The sequence below is a fragment of the Megalobrama amblycephala genome, linkage group LG20 (genome assembly GCF_018812025.1).
Source record: "Megalobrama amblycephala isolate DHTTF-2021 linkage group LG20, ASM1881202v1, whole genome shotgun sequence".
NCBI classification, from domain to species: domain Eukaryota; kingdom Metazoa; phylum Chordata; class Actinopteri; order Cypriniformes; family Xenocyprididae; genus Megalobrama; species Megalobrama amblycephala.
In genome coordinates this window covers 1,789,139-1,804,663 of record NC_063063.1, presented here as the reverse complement: position 1 = coordinate 1,804,663, position 15,525 = coordinate 1,789,139, and the positions used below count along the sequence as shown (strand labels likewise).

Here is a 15,525-nt window from a genome sequence, read left to right as displayed (position 1 = left end):
ACAGCTTTGAATTGTTGTTGTTGTTGTTTTTCAGTACATCAGAATGGGTCCTGTTTTAATTTATTAGTTTTTTTTCTGAGCAAAAATTAAATATCATATTTAAATACCATGATTTACAGAAGACACCCACTAAAATGTCATTCAGTTTAACAATCTTGTCAGGGATATTTACAACAAAAAAATACATTTCTGCCATATTAAAGACTAATTACTTTTACCCCAAATGCTAATTACTTGTAATTTTAGATTTTTAATCTTTGCCTATTTATCAGCAAGAACTTTTTACTTATTTAAAATTCAATAAAATTCAGTATGCTCACTTGTTCTTTTATATATTTTAAGGTCAGAGGTTTACAGGTCAGAATAAATATGTTTAAATTTTTACATAAATATAAGTGTTACACTGAATGACAACGGAACATTATTTCACCCACATGTTGACATTTTATACTCCCAAAACTTGTTTGAAACCTTAAAAGTAGATGTTTAACTTTATCATACTTTCTATGTATATAAAATCACTTTTGTACATTTCTATTGATGAGGACATCTTAATGTCTTTGACCCAAGACTGTAAGTGAAATGTTATACTTAACAGGACAAAAATAAATCTAGTGGGATTCACTACTGTCAGATATATCATATTCCATGTATGCCGATACTACAGCATACCTGCTACTTATGTAACAGAGAAACTGTTTTCTCCGCTTACTGTAAGATCTAGGTCATGCTTTGTAAAATGACCAGACAGTTTCAGGTCACCAATTATCGGCGTGGAAAGGGTTAAACTTTCAAACAAACAAAATAACTTAAATAAAACGGATTGCATGAAACATTAAATATGGAGTAATTCAAATCACATAAACTGTAAAAAGTTGAGGAATAGTTTAAAATCCTAGCTCTCTGCCAGGTGCTGGTCTCAAAGTGATAACCAGAAAGGGTAAAGGTTAAACACCACAATAATGATGCAAAATATTACGTTGCATACCTGCTGACGTTTATGCATAAAAATCTAATTAAGCATATCCGTCATCTAATAACAAAACAAGCTACGTGCTCCTCGCTCAGCAAACAAAGCAATAAAACTGGCAGGCAGAACGGCACATCTCTGTTGCCTGGAGATACAGCAAAACAAAGCCGTCCTCATGGTGGCCACGGTTTTTATACTAATCCCATATAGCCAGCAATAAGCAGTGCTCTCTTCTCAGAGGAATTGAAGCGAGGCAAGTTTACCCTGCTGGTTTTTACTTACAGGGTTTCCGAGAGAAGCTTGTGCATTATTCACATGGACGGATCTTTGACATAGAAGGCCTGTAATGATATGCACACATATAGTCTCTGAGACTCACAGACGTGACTGTCTTTGGCTCTAAACTGCTCTGAGAGAGAGAGAGAGATCCAATCACAGCAGGTAAGAAAGCACAATTTCTTCTCCAAATATAACATTTCTGTATTAATGTTGCTTTATGCTTGCCATTTACAGTTTAGATATATCTAGACCTGTGAAAACTATAACTGCACTGTTCATTATAAAAGCTGTAATTCTGCAGCACGTTTTGTCTTTAATGCGTTTGTTTTGCTTTTCATTGCTAGGTTACAGAGGTAATTATGTTATTGTTACAAATATAACTTAATGATAAGGTTCCATTTATTAACATTAGTTACATTATGTTAACATGAACTAACAATGAAAAAACTTCTAATGCATTCATTAATATTAGTTACTGATAATTTACTAATGCATAATTAAATTCAAGAGTTAATTTAATTTAAAGGACCTGATGAACTAGCAATGAACAGTTGTCTTTATTGACTAACGTTAACAAATATTAATAAATACGGTAAGAAATGCACTGTAAAAAAAATCCCGTTGTTTCTACGGAAAAATACCGGCAGCTGTGGTTACCAGAACAATACTGTAAAAATGACATCAAACCGTAAACATACTTACGGAGTTACATGTGAATTTTACATTTTAAATCTGTTAAATTTACGGTAAAATAACGTATTTCATTAACTGATATAATGTTAATTTATCAACCTAATGAAGTACTAATATCTGTTTTGTATCTTTATAATACACTGACAGTCACCAAACACAGTGGTGATGAGAGTCACATGATGAATCAAAGTTCATCACAAGCAGATTTTCCACAAGCTGAGAAGCACAATACTAACATATAGAAGGTGCACACAGTGTCATTCACACACACACTAAACACCATCATGGTAACATGCATGAAATTTTAAAAATGCAATAAACATTAATTTAACAACATTAGATGTAACATAAAACCCTAATGTACATAACTGATTAGAAAAAAATTAGAAAAACTAAGAAGAAACAGTTATTTCAACGAAAATATATCAAATGTGAAGTATCACGCAGGGAATTGTGGGAATGTCAATATACGGTTTTTCACTGTAAATTTTACAATGAATTGTTATTTTTCACTTCCAAAAACTGTAAATTTAACGGTATTTTACCACAAAATTACATTAAATGTACCATTAGATCTATTACAGTTATTCACCGTATATAGTACGGAAACTTTCTGTAAACCAATCAACAGTTTTTCACCGCAGCATTTTTACAGTCTTTTACTGTTAAAATCACGGTCATTTTTTACAGTGTGTACTGTTCATTGTTAGTCATTACTGTTACTAACATGCCTGTTTTCTGTGCCAAATAATCACAGCTTGTTTTGTAACATATTAACATAACGAACAACACTTTTATTAATCTTGATTAATAATAATTTCTACATATACTAATAGATTACAGTTATAATACAGGTGTAGCTATAATTAAAAATAGTAAATGTATATCATGAAAAAATCTAGTATAATAGAAAAAAATTCACTTTTTAAATACCCCAGATGATGCACTTAATTAACTGGAAAAAAACTGTACTTTTAAAACTGTACATTTATCTATATTAATAAATGCTAGATCTCTAATGCATTATGTTATGCATTATGTTGCCGGTTGAAGTTGTCTGTGTGGTTGCATAAATTTGTGTAATGGGAAAAACATCGGCTGTTTGATGGCCAGCGTTTCATTTCATTAGACAAAGCGCACGTCTGTCCTTCAGCAGCACTGATGCATGACAGTCACCTCTATCAGACACACTCTCATACACTTTGTCCCAATATGCATGTGTCTCCAGGGTCTTTATTCCTAATCATTATTTTTCTTGGTGTAGAAAGGACAGCTTGTGGAACATTGCAACTCAAATTGACTGATTGAAATTGCACCGTTTGTCTAAGTGCTAAGTTAACAATGAGAATAAGCTTAAAATATAAATTATAAAACAAGACTCTAGAATTTAAAATACAAATATGATTCTTTAAGCAACACACACAAGAGACTCGAGTAAATTGATTTCAATAAAGTTTGGTGGCAGCATGTTGCTAAAAATGCAATACTCTAATAATAGGCATAAAATATACAGGTTAAAGGTGCACCAGGGTAAAAGGCGCATTTGGTTATATTTCCCTTTAAAACCTCTAGATTCACTCACTGCATAACAATCCCTGTTTCACTATGCACATGGAAATGTGGCTGATCCTCGACGCGATTGTGGGCCGATTCTGTACTACATTGATCATTTATTTAATGTTTTCTTTTCATATAGCAAAGAAGAAACACTAAAATTACCAAATACATTTGGAGACAAATGTCTTGTTAATGATTTTCTGTTTTCATCAAGGTCACAAAATCACCACCATATTTATAATCAGGGCTTGACATTAACACCCGCCAAATGCGGGTAGATTTCAGCTGTGGCGGGTAAGACAGCCACTCCCACTAGCCACTTTGGCGGGTTGAATATAATTTCAGCCTACAGCCAAATGAAAAGTAGCCAAGCTCGTCGTATCACAAAATTACAATTCAATCACAATTCTTTATCGATTAACTTGTGGTTATGAAGGTGGGGTAGGCGGAATCGCGCTAAATGACACAACAGAAGCGCTCGCGTGCGATTCAGTTCTCCTTGCGCCTGAATACACGCACACACAGATGTCAAAATGCATCGTGTGGAGTATCTCGCGTGAATACAGTCGGCTATGGCTTACGGCTAAGTGGACGTAAACAGGTGGGTAAAAACTGGATATGTGTCAGTATATGATGTCTATGCATTCAGCAGCCCCCAAATAAATACCCCTCTGTCATTAATGTTAATCAAACATCAAAAAATGTTAAATACATGTATACATGTATGCTAAATAAACATATTTATCTGAATTTTTTTTTTTTGTAAAATTACTATTTGTAATTTGCTTCTTTGTTCTTTTTATATAGCCTAACAAAAATAACTGTATACCTCATGTATAGTCTTGATTTGGGTGGTCAATCTGCATTTGTAAGTTTGAAAGGGTTTTAAATCTTGTAAATCAAGTAAAATGACTCAAAATCAAGTAATTTAAGCATGCCAGAGTCAACTTTAATCATATAAAATGTAATTTCCCAACAGCAAAATTGTGGCCAGTGAAAATGCTGAGTGGCTAGTAACTTTGGAAAACCACTAGCCACATTGGCTGGTGAGCAAAAAAGTTAATGTCAAGCCCTGTTTATAATGGAACTATCACATTTAAAATATGAAATTATTATTTATTAAAATATATTTATTGTTGCTACTTAAACGGCATATTAAAGGATTAGTCCACTTTTAAATAAACTTTTCCTGATAATTTACTCACCACCATGTCATCTAAGATGTTCATGTCTTTCTTTCTTCAGTCGAAAAGAAATTAAAAACATTCCAGGATTTTTCTCCTTATAGTGGACTTCAATGGGCACCAAACTGTTGAAGGTCAAAATTAGTTTCACTGCAGCTTCAAAGTGTTCAACATGATCCCAGATGAGAAATAAGGGTCTTATCTAGTGAAACCATCGCACATTTTCTGAAAAAAAATTGAAAATTATACAAGTTTTAACCTTAAATGCTCATCTTGAACTAGCTCTCTTCTTCTTCTCCTCTATTAGAATTCCAGCAGTGTAGACGCTGCTAAGTGTATTACTGCCCTCCACAGGCCAAAGTTTGAACTAATTGTTATAAGCAATATGCTAGTTCAATAGTATATAACAATTAGTTCAAACTTTGGCCTGTGGAGGGCAAAACTTTACTTTCTTTTCGACTGAAGAAAGAAAGACATGAACATCTTGGATGACATGGGGGTGACTAAATTATCAGGAAAAGTTTATTTAAAAGTGGACTAATCCTTTAAATTACAACGGTGTCTCGTTCAAACAGTCTAAAAACCTTTAAGAATCTGTATTTATAAACATTTTAACTAGATGAGTAAAGTTTGATGACAAACTTTGAAGTTGACTTGAAAAAGCCAGGCCAGAAAGTTTGAAAAAGTTTGAAAAGCTTGAAGTTTTAAGGAGAAGTTTGAAGTTTAAAGTAGTTTTAAAGTTTGAATGTTATGAAGGTAATGAAGTCTGTCAGAAAAACAAATGTAGTTTACAAAAAGTAACAAAATACTTGTTTTTTTAAAAACAAATGTAATTTTACTCTGTTTATTAATGTTTTTACTCCATGTTTGTACAGTTTTCGGAGGATTTATCATATAAATAAATTAAAAAATATATTTTTTTAAATAGGTTTTTATACAAAAACAGCTTTTTATGTAAAATTCACTTTATAAAAGACCCACATTTCTAAATTTCATTCATGGGGTTAACATGGATAATTTGACATGGTTTAGTGTGAGATTTTTGCCCATCTTTTGGAAAATGCAGTTTTAAAAGTAAAAAAAAACTATCATTTTTTACCAGTAGATGGCTGCAGAGCTCCACTATATGCTATGTGCTATTTGAAAGACATCTTTTCATAAGTTTTTTTCAGTTGGATTCATATCTAAATATTATGAAATCACAATTATAACAATAAAGGCTACTTTTTGTCAAAGTTTAGTATTTTTTGTAATGAAAAAAAATAGTTTTGCAATATTGTTACATTATGATGAGACTCCACTGTGAAAATGGACAAAATTCATCCTCAAAATCATTTTGGGAAAATTAATTATGAAAATTAAAATGCTAAACTTTGACAAAAAGTAATTTTTATTGTTATAATTGTGATTTCATAACATTTAGATATGAATCCAACAAAAAAAAAAAAACTTATGAAAAGATGTCTTTCAGTCAGTCAAATAACATAGCAAATAGTGGAGCTCTGCAGCCATCTACTGGTAAAAGTGATTTTTTTTTACTTTTAAAACTGCATTTTCCAAAAGATGGGCAAAAATCTTACACTAAACCATGTCAAATTATCCATGTTATCCCCATGAATGAAAGTTAGAAATGTGGGTCTTTTATAAAGTGAATTTTACATAAAAAGCTGTTTTTGTAAAAATATTTATTTATTTATTTATATAAATGTAAAAGATACGAGAAATCCTCCAAAAACTGCACAAATATGAAGTAAAAACATTAATAAACAGAGTAAAATTACATTTGTTTTTTAAAAAGCAGTTATTTTATAACAAAATTACATTTTATTGCCTGGGGTCTGTGGAGACCCCGAAGACCCTGAGTGTACCTTTTTTTTTACAATAACATAAAAACAAGATATCACTCCAATTTTTTTTTCTTTGTAGATCTAGAAAGTGTTAACAACGGTACAAAGTTTCATGTCATTTGGACAAAGAGAATATTTTTTTTTATTTGAGCAAACGTCGTTTGGGGTCTAAAAAGACCCCAAAGCCCCTATAAGGGTTAAGATAACTTAATGACAGTGTGTTTATTGCATAAAAGTAAAATGGTATCAAAACAGGAAATGGAACAAACTGAACAAATTTTAACTCAGATATTATGCAAAACATTACAAAACATTACCAAATATTTTTTGTTCCGGTATTTTATCCAATTTTTAAACAATAACTACTTTTATGGGGTTTTTTTTTTTCCTACAAAATGTGTTGTTTTATCAATGTTCAATAAAACTAAACATATTTTTTCTTCAACCATACACTATGAAAACAGTGAAAAACAGATTTTCCCTCAGGCCCCTTGTTTATTGATAAATTTGACTCCAGCATATGAAATCAATAATTTCTCTCACCCTTTTGGCTGGATGTTTTCCACAGAGCTTGTCAGAGCATTGTTTAATTTTTCACAAATGATAGATGTGATGTTGCCTACAATGCATATAAATGATGCCTACTAGGTAGTTCACTAGGCTTTGGAACAAAGCCAACATAAAAAAAAAAAAACATTTACACAATGTTCCCTTGTTCACAGACACGATGGTGAAAGGGAAGAAGAAATCGAATGATCCATCAGGCAGAAAAATCACACTCAAGATGGCGAAGAACGCTCTGAAGGTGACTGTAGACGGCAAACGCCGCCTCGACCTCAGCAACATGGCGATCGCCACATTTCCAAAGTGCATCCTGAAGCTCTGTGACGTAGACGAGCTGGACCTCAGCCGCAACCTTCTCAAGAAGATCCCAGACACCATCGACAAGTTTGTGAACCTCCGTTTGCTGGATCTGCACAGCAACCACCTGGAGCAGGTTCCTGCGGCTATAGGCCGTCTGCCTAACCTCTACAGCCTCAACTTATGCAACAACCATCTGACTACCTTCGGCCTACCGCATGAGATCGGGCTCTTGAGGAACCTACAGGTCCTCAACCTGGGAATGAACCGCATCGAGACTCTACCTCCATCTGTGGCTGCTCTCAAAGAGCTTCGTGAACTAGGGCTCTTCAACAACCTCCTGACGCATTTGCCCAAGTGTGTTCAAAACCTCCCAAAACTGCAGAAGATGAACGTCAAATCCAACCCCATCCCTACGGACGAGCCTTCAGAGGTGGACTGCATCCAGAGAGTGGAGAGTCTGTACTTAGTGAGGGAGGACTGTCTGTGTACTGACTGCTTTAAGAGGTGTAAGGAGGAAAGGGAGAAGCTTCACAGTCGAATAAGTGCATCTTCTACACTAAAGAAGTCCATCTTTGCGGGTCTCCTAACGCCAAACTCTGTAGCACAGGAGAACCAGGCTTTATGGAGGTGAACATGTAGACTAGTTCAAATCCTGATATCTCCCTATAATAAGTCTTTGCAAGATGATTTGTAATTGTGTGTGTGTTCAATGCAATACAATGATGATTGAGAGAGGTCCGTAACCAGGCCTTGAACATTGGGGGTACCGATTTTTTTATTATAAATCATAAAGATGTCATAAAGAGGTCTAATTCTAGTTTGAACTGTTTGCAAATAATATTTGCATTAAAATGTGCACATACAGTACAGTCCAAAAGTTTGGAACCACTAAGATTTTTAATGTTTTTAAAAGAAGTTTCGTCTGCTCACCAAGGCTACATTTATTTAATTAAAAATACAGTAAAAACAGTAATATTGTGAAATATTATTACAATTTAAATATATTTGACAAAGTAATTTATTCCTGTGATGCAAAGCTGAATTTTCAGCATCGTTACTCCAGTCTTCAGTGTCACATGATCCTTCAGAAATCATTCTAATATGATGATCTGCTGCTGCTATGATTATTTTCAATGTTGAAAACAGTTGTATACTTTTTTTTTCAGGATTCCTTGATGAATAGAAAGTTCAAAAGAACAGCATTTATCTGAAATACAAAGCTTCTGTAGCATTATACACTACCGTTCAAAAGTTTGGGGTCAGTAAGAATTTTTTTTTTTTTTTTTTTGAAAATAAATTAAAGAAATGAATACTTTTATTCAGCAAGGATGCATTAAATCAATCAAAAGTGGCAGTAAAGACATTTATAATGTTACAAAAGATTAGATTTCAGATAAACACTGTTCTTTTGAACTTTCTATTCATCAAATAATCCTGAAAAAAATATTGTACACAAATATTTTGTACAATTGTACACATTAAATGTTTCTTGAGCAGCAGATCAGCATATTAGAATGATTTCTGAAGGATCATGTGACACTGAAGACTGGAGTAACGATGCTGAAAATTCAGCTTTGCATCACAGGAATAAATTACTTTGTCAAATATATTTAAATAGTACACAGTTATTTTAAATTGTAATAATATTTCACAATATTACTGTTTTTTACTGTATTTTTAATTAAATAAATGTAGCCTTGGTGAGCAGACGAAACTTCTTTTAAAAACATTAAAAATCTTAGTGGTTCCAAACTTTTGGACTGTACTGTATGTACTTTTATTTGAATGCCTAATATGTCAAAAATGTAAAACGTTTCTGGTTTCATCACTTTCAGAATTACCTGAATCATGCAAAAGCACATTTTTAATTAAAAACGGCCATATTTGAGAAAAAATGTTGAGTTTGCATCACTGGATGTTACTGTCGGTTGTTAAACATTTCTATTGCAAAACAGTTGACATGCATTAAATGTTTCGCTATTTAAATCTTACCTTACTTTCTTTTAACATTAAAGTGGTGCTTTGTGCTCTACTTATAGTAAACCCCGCCTACTTTGATTTGATTGGCCATCTCAATCATTTTGGCATTGACAAGCGTTGTTACTGCTGAGGCAGACCAGACTAAAAATGTAACTTTTAAACCTTTTTGTCACCCTAACAACATACAAAACACACAAAAATTGGAGGGACAATTTGGCCATTTCTAATTATTAGGTGGGACTCGTCCTCAAAAGCCTGTTGTATCATACAAGACGTAGTGGTAGACCTTCACAGAAGTTCATGTTAATGTATTTATGGAGGTGTAAGTGGTATGTTTATCCTGCAATAGCTTCTATGTACCACTAGGGAGTAGCAAAGCTCTAAACAGCCTCAGTTCTCACTGCTGCCCCCTAGAGGAGCTCTAATGACCTGATCTGGAAAGTGTGAGCGCTACACTTCACATTTTAATGAGGCTTTGGAAAAAGTGTTACGCTACACAAACAAATATAAATGTAAATTACTTGAAGCTACACATCTGATATTTATTCAGGAAATACCAAAAGGAATCAGAAATTTAAGGGTCTTCTAAAATGAGTTTGATGACTGTAAATGGAGAGAGAACTGAGCATAATGAAATTCCATCTTCAATAAAAGATGTATAACGTTCACCATCATCTATTATGTTGTGAAGAACAAGCGCAGGTAAATACAATTATGTCCATATTGATTTTTTTTTTCTTCTCGTTTCTCTTGAGGAACAGTTTCCTAATTAACACTCGGCTCAATCCTATTGATTTCCTCACATTGGCACCATTTTGGAAATCTGCTCGACATGAAAAGTGGCATTTTAAATGTCTGAAAAGATTTCTCTCCTTTTAATCAGTACATATAACAAATACACAAGATGACACTCACATCAAATCTGTGCACTCTAAAAAATGCTGGGTTAAAAACAACCCAAGTTGGGTTAAATATGGACAAACCCAGCAGGTTGGGTTAAAGTGCACCTATTATGCCTTCTTTCACAAGATGTAATATAAGTCTCTGGTCTGGTCAATTTTCAGCTTAAAATACCCCACAAATTTGCCCCTATTTAGGGGTGAGCAAAAACATACCTTTTACTATATTACTATATTGCTGTCTAAAAAAAAAAATAATCAAAAATTGGTTGAAAAAAATGGCTGGGTGAAAACAACCCAATCCCTGGGTTTGTCCATATTTAACCCAGCATTTTTTAGAGTGTGAGACTGTGAGAGATATTATATCTCTAGATATATGAAATGCCCAGACTTTTTGTTTTCTTTTGGTACAGTAGGGTTAAACTCTAAAAAATGCTGGGTTAAAAACAACCCAAGTTGGGCTGAAAAATGGACAAACCCAGAAGTTGGGTTAAATGTTTGCCAAACCTGCTGGGTAGTTTTATTTAACTCAACTATTGTTTAAAAATTACTGTATTGCTCACTTAAAATGAACCCAAAATATGTTGGAAGTGAACATTTATTAATATGTTGAATGAATAATTAAACAATAAACATTTATTAAATTGCTTTTTAATAAATGTTCATCTTTTGATTATTATTGTTTCCTCTACTAATTATGTGTCTGATTTTTAATTTCCAACCTATTTTGGGTTCATTTTAAGTCAGACATATAGTCATTTTTAAACAATAGTTGAGTTAAATAAAACTGCTCAGCAGGATGGGCAAACATTTAACCCAACTGCTGGGTTTGTCCATTTTCAGCCCATGCAGTTTGGGTTGTTTTTAACCCAGACTTTTTTAGAGTACATGCATAATGTAATTTGAAAGAACTAAGTTCCTATATTATCAAACCAAATTTTGCTTAAATGCTTATTCTTAACTGGATGAACACAAATAACCAGAGTGCATGAGGTTTGAAGTATTGTTATTTGGTGCTCCACATCTTGAAATGAATCTGGAGGTCTGTAATCCGATTACTCCCACCAGAAGTCAAAGTAAACAAAACTCAGCACTGCTATTAGGCTTAAGTGGATCAAAGAGAAGCCAAAATGGTATGGAAGAACTGATATTTTACATAGAAAATGGTGGTCCGAGTGCGAGATCTGTGAAATAACACCAGTAACGCATTCTACGTGTGGAATTATGTTGTTTTATTCACATTTAATTACATCAACCAGTTTAATTTATGATATTTCTCTCAAGTCTGCTGAAAAAATAAATAAAATAGTTTTCAACTCTGGTGGGCGAGTTGAAGATCTGCATCATTATCATTTTGAAAATCTACCATAAACATCTCCTGTTGCTCCATCACCGCATGTGATGTCCCTGGAGGTGCCCTCCTGAATTATTAATACTTCGCAAAATCAATAAGTCACATGACATTGCATCGCAGCAGCAGCGCTAATCATAATTCTTCTGAGCAATCCAAGGTTTATTGAACACTTGGTCCCTAATGTCATAATAGACTGAGGGTTTGACATTGCAACATTAATGTGATGAAAAAAAAAAAAAAACATTTTATTCTTAAATCATGAATGTCGTTTTTAGTATTTTTTTCCCCCCACTGCCACCTGAAAGCTACAGTCAAGGACATACATCACCCAATCTTTTCAGTAAAGCTACAAGGTAATGTATTTTTAGCCTGAGCTGAATAGGTTCTTTAAAGAAATCGCCATATGAAAGACATGACATGTACCACTTCAAGAACACATCTCAAGATCAAATAATCCAGCAGTGGTGCTCTGATCATCCGACTGGAAAAACACATCCCCGGGAGACTAAACATCCTGACCACACGCAATGCATTTTTGAGAATGGACAAAGAAGCATTTCGAACAAACAGCTAAATCATCAACAAACCAGCTCACGGGGGTATAGAATGACCAGACAGTCAAATGCATCCCATCTAAGTGCTTTAGGACATGTGCATTTCCAAAATAGCATCTGCCAAAAAGGATGTTTATGGGAAATAAATCATTTGGCATGGGCATTTTTCCGGGTAGAACTCACATTAGATAAATTGCAATATGAATTTGTCAGAATATCTTTATTAGATAAGTATGCAAGCATAACAAGACTTTGTGCATTAACTGTATGAATACATACGTACAATATTTGAAATTACGAAGTGCATCATCTAATCTGTAATGTTTACATAGTTTTGGAGTCTGAAAGGGCACGGTTTGACAAACACGCACTGGGAGAGAACAAAGCGCTTTATTTGAGATGGTAGAGTATATTTGGGAATTGGCAGGTCAGTGGTGGTTACCCTGCGCCTGAAGCAGCAGCTCTCGGCCCCGGTGGCGGTTGAATGAGGTTTTTATTGCTGTCTCATTTAGGTCTCCGTCAGGCTCCCTCCCGCCCCCATCCTTACTGAGGACCAGCTGCGGTCTACAGGGCTGAGCTTACTGAATGGCATTGGTGGAGCCGCTGCTATTATCTGCCATTCTGGGGGTGGCTTAGGAACAAGACGGGGGAAGAAAAGGAAGACAAGGGCAGGAGGAGAAAAAGGGCGGACCGAATGTTAAATGGAGATTTGAGACGGGCAATTTGAGTAATTTTGTTTTTCAGCACTCCAGTGTCCAGTGAAGTAACACCAGTAATCCAGTAAAAACCAGTAATGGATTGCTTGAAAAATCACTTAAGTTAAAATATAAAAAAATATGACGCATACTACAAATTATCCTGTTTTATTCACAAACATTAGACTACGTCACCCTTACACCATAATTGTTTTAAAAGAAGTTAATTTCATGAGATTTATCATTTCTTATGACAATTCTTGTTTAAAAAAAAATAAATAAATAAATAAATAATATGCATTAAAAGGATATTTCACACAAAAAAATTAAAAAATAATCTTTTTCTTAATTACTGTCTTATAAATACATATTTTGTTTATATATATGTAGTTTTTTTAGCAAATTAAGATTATGATTATATATACTTTTTATTATATAATATTATTATTATTTCAAATACATTATATTTATTTTATTTTATATATAATACATTATTATTATTATTATTATTATTATTATTATTACAATATTGGAGTGAAAATTATTTTTGTTTGTGTGTGTATATATATATATATATATATATATATATATATATAATCAAAACAAATCAAAAATTTGATGTTGCCGTAATGCTGTACTTTTTTTAGCAAATTAAGATTATGATTATATATACTTTTAAATCATATACGTATAAATCATATAAATCATATATATATATATATATATATATATATATATATATATATATATATATATATATATATATAATCAAAATAAATCAAAAATGTGATGTTGCCGTAATGCTGTACTTTTTTTAGCAAATTAAGATTATGATTATATATACTTTTTATTATATAATATTATTATTATTTCAAATACATTATATTTATTTTATTTTATATATAATACATTACTATTATTATTATTATTATTACAATATTGGAGTGAAAATTATTTCTGTTTGTGTGTGTGTATATATATATATATATATATATATATATATATATACATATATATAATCAAAATAAATCAAAAATTTGATGTTGCTGTAATGCTGTACTTTTTTTAGCAAATTAAGATTATGTTTACATATTTTTTATATATATATATTATATATATATATATATATATATATATATATATATATATATATATATATATATATATATATATATATATAATTTATTTGTAAATATATAATGTGTGTGTAATATGTGTGTGTATATACACACACACTTTATTAACAAACTTTTATGTTAGATGCGATTAATCACGATATTTAATTAGTTATATATCAATATATACATGTAAAATTTGTTTGAGAACCACTGTATTAGACCATATCAGCAGCACCAAACACATTCAGAAAACAGCGAGATTTATGTGAGAGATTTAATGGACTCTGATGCCTGCATCTGCAATTTGAAAATAACTTGAGCACTATTTTACCAGTTGACTAGTTACTTGCAAAACACATACTGGACTAGTCCAACAGTGCACATTCCTAATGGAGATGTGTGCGCACGCATATGAAAGAGGCAGATTCCCCAGAGATGGAGGGAGCGCGAGTACACATGCCTGAGACCAATTAGAAGGTGGGCGGCTTTGCTCTTCTGGACAGCCTGCTGTAATCACACACACACTGACTGGTCAATGTAGAGGAGCGCATAATGAATAATGCAACGCTTGGTGGGTGTGGACCAGCGTGCGTGTGTAAGACCCGGAGAGTGAGCATGTGCGCGCGTCAGTGTGTGTGAGAGGAATCCCTCCCCCAGCCCCCGACCAGCCGGTGCCTGCAACATGAGGTCAGCGAGCTAGCGGGGAAGAGAGGAGAGAGCGAGGAGGAGAGGAAGAGGGAGCCACGGAGCAGAGGAGCAGGAGGGAGAATGTACCCAGAGAAGATCTGAGGAGGAGGAATATGCAGAGCAGAGGAAGTGAAGCCCATCGATGGCAGCCATGCTGAGTCCAAAGATCAGACAGACCAGGAGAGGTACAGTACGCTGCATTTGTATTTCATCTGTCACCTCTCAGGGGCCGCGTCACACACACACACACACACACACACACACACACACTACGAGCTTTGATCTCACAGCATCTCTGCTTCAGATGCTCTCATCACACTGGCTGGATCTGCTCCTGATACTTTAACTGTGGGAATATGCAATTGATCGATTATATATCAGTGGCATAATCTCACAAATATAGATATAGATGCGAAAAAAATCTTTTTTATATACATTTAATAATTTGCTGCGTTAATAACAGTTGTTATGATAATCAAAATAATTCTGTTGTATAAATTGTGTAAAAATGTCTATATAGTGAGATATCTGCATCTCATTCAAATTGAAAATTCTCATAAAAAGCAGCAAATTATGATTTTTTTTTTTTTTTTTAATCCCATAAAATATGTGATTGTGAACATCAGGTATACCTATTTGTGACATATATAATGCCTTGACTAGGCTGATGAATTTGCCAATATTTTGCCATATTTAATTATGTTTTGCCATTTTGAAATTATTGACGTCACATTTTATTGGTTATAAAAATGTAGTAATTTCAGTATATATGTTTACATCTCAATTGATGAAATTAAACCTCATTCTTGCCATAATAACTACACATTTTTGGAAATAAATACCC

General features: G+C 33.2%; 2 protein-coding genes across 2 annotated transcripts in view; both read left to right on the top strand.

Annotated features, from left to right (window-relative positions):
* Window positions 1-1,090: 1,090 nt before the first annotated feature.
* On the top strand, window positions 1,091-8,335 carry lrrc18b (leucine rich repeat containing 18b). Its single transcript, XM_048170790.1, has 2 exons — window positions 1,091-1,411; window positions 7,253-8,335. Exon 2 carries the CDS (start codon window positions 7,258-7,260, stop codon window positions 8,023-8,025), a length of 768 nt encoding a protein of 255 aa, XP_048026747.1. The 5' UTR covers window positions 1,091-1,411; window positions 7,253-7,257; the 3' UTR covers window positions 8,026-8,335.
* Window positions 8,336-14,206: 5,871 nt separating this feature from the next.
* si:dkey-191m6.4 (rho GTPase-activating protein 22) overlaps window positions 14,207-15,525 on the top strand; it is a 32,748-nt gene continuing 31,429 nt past the window's right edge. The window contains exon 1 of the mRNA XM_048171165.1: window positions 14,207-14,866. Coding sequence (XP_048027122.1) covers window positions 14,824-14,866 — 43 coding nt within the window. The 5' untranslated portion in view covers window positions 14,207-14,823. The remainder of the gene's footprint in view (window positions 14,867-15,525) is intronic.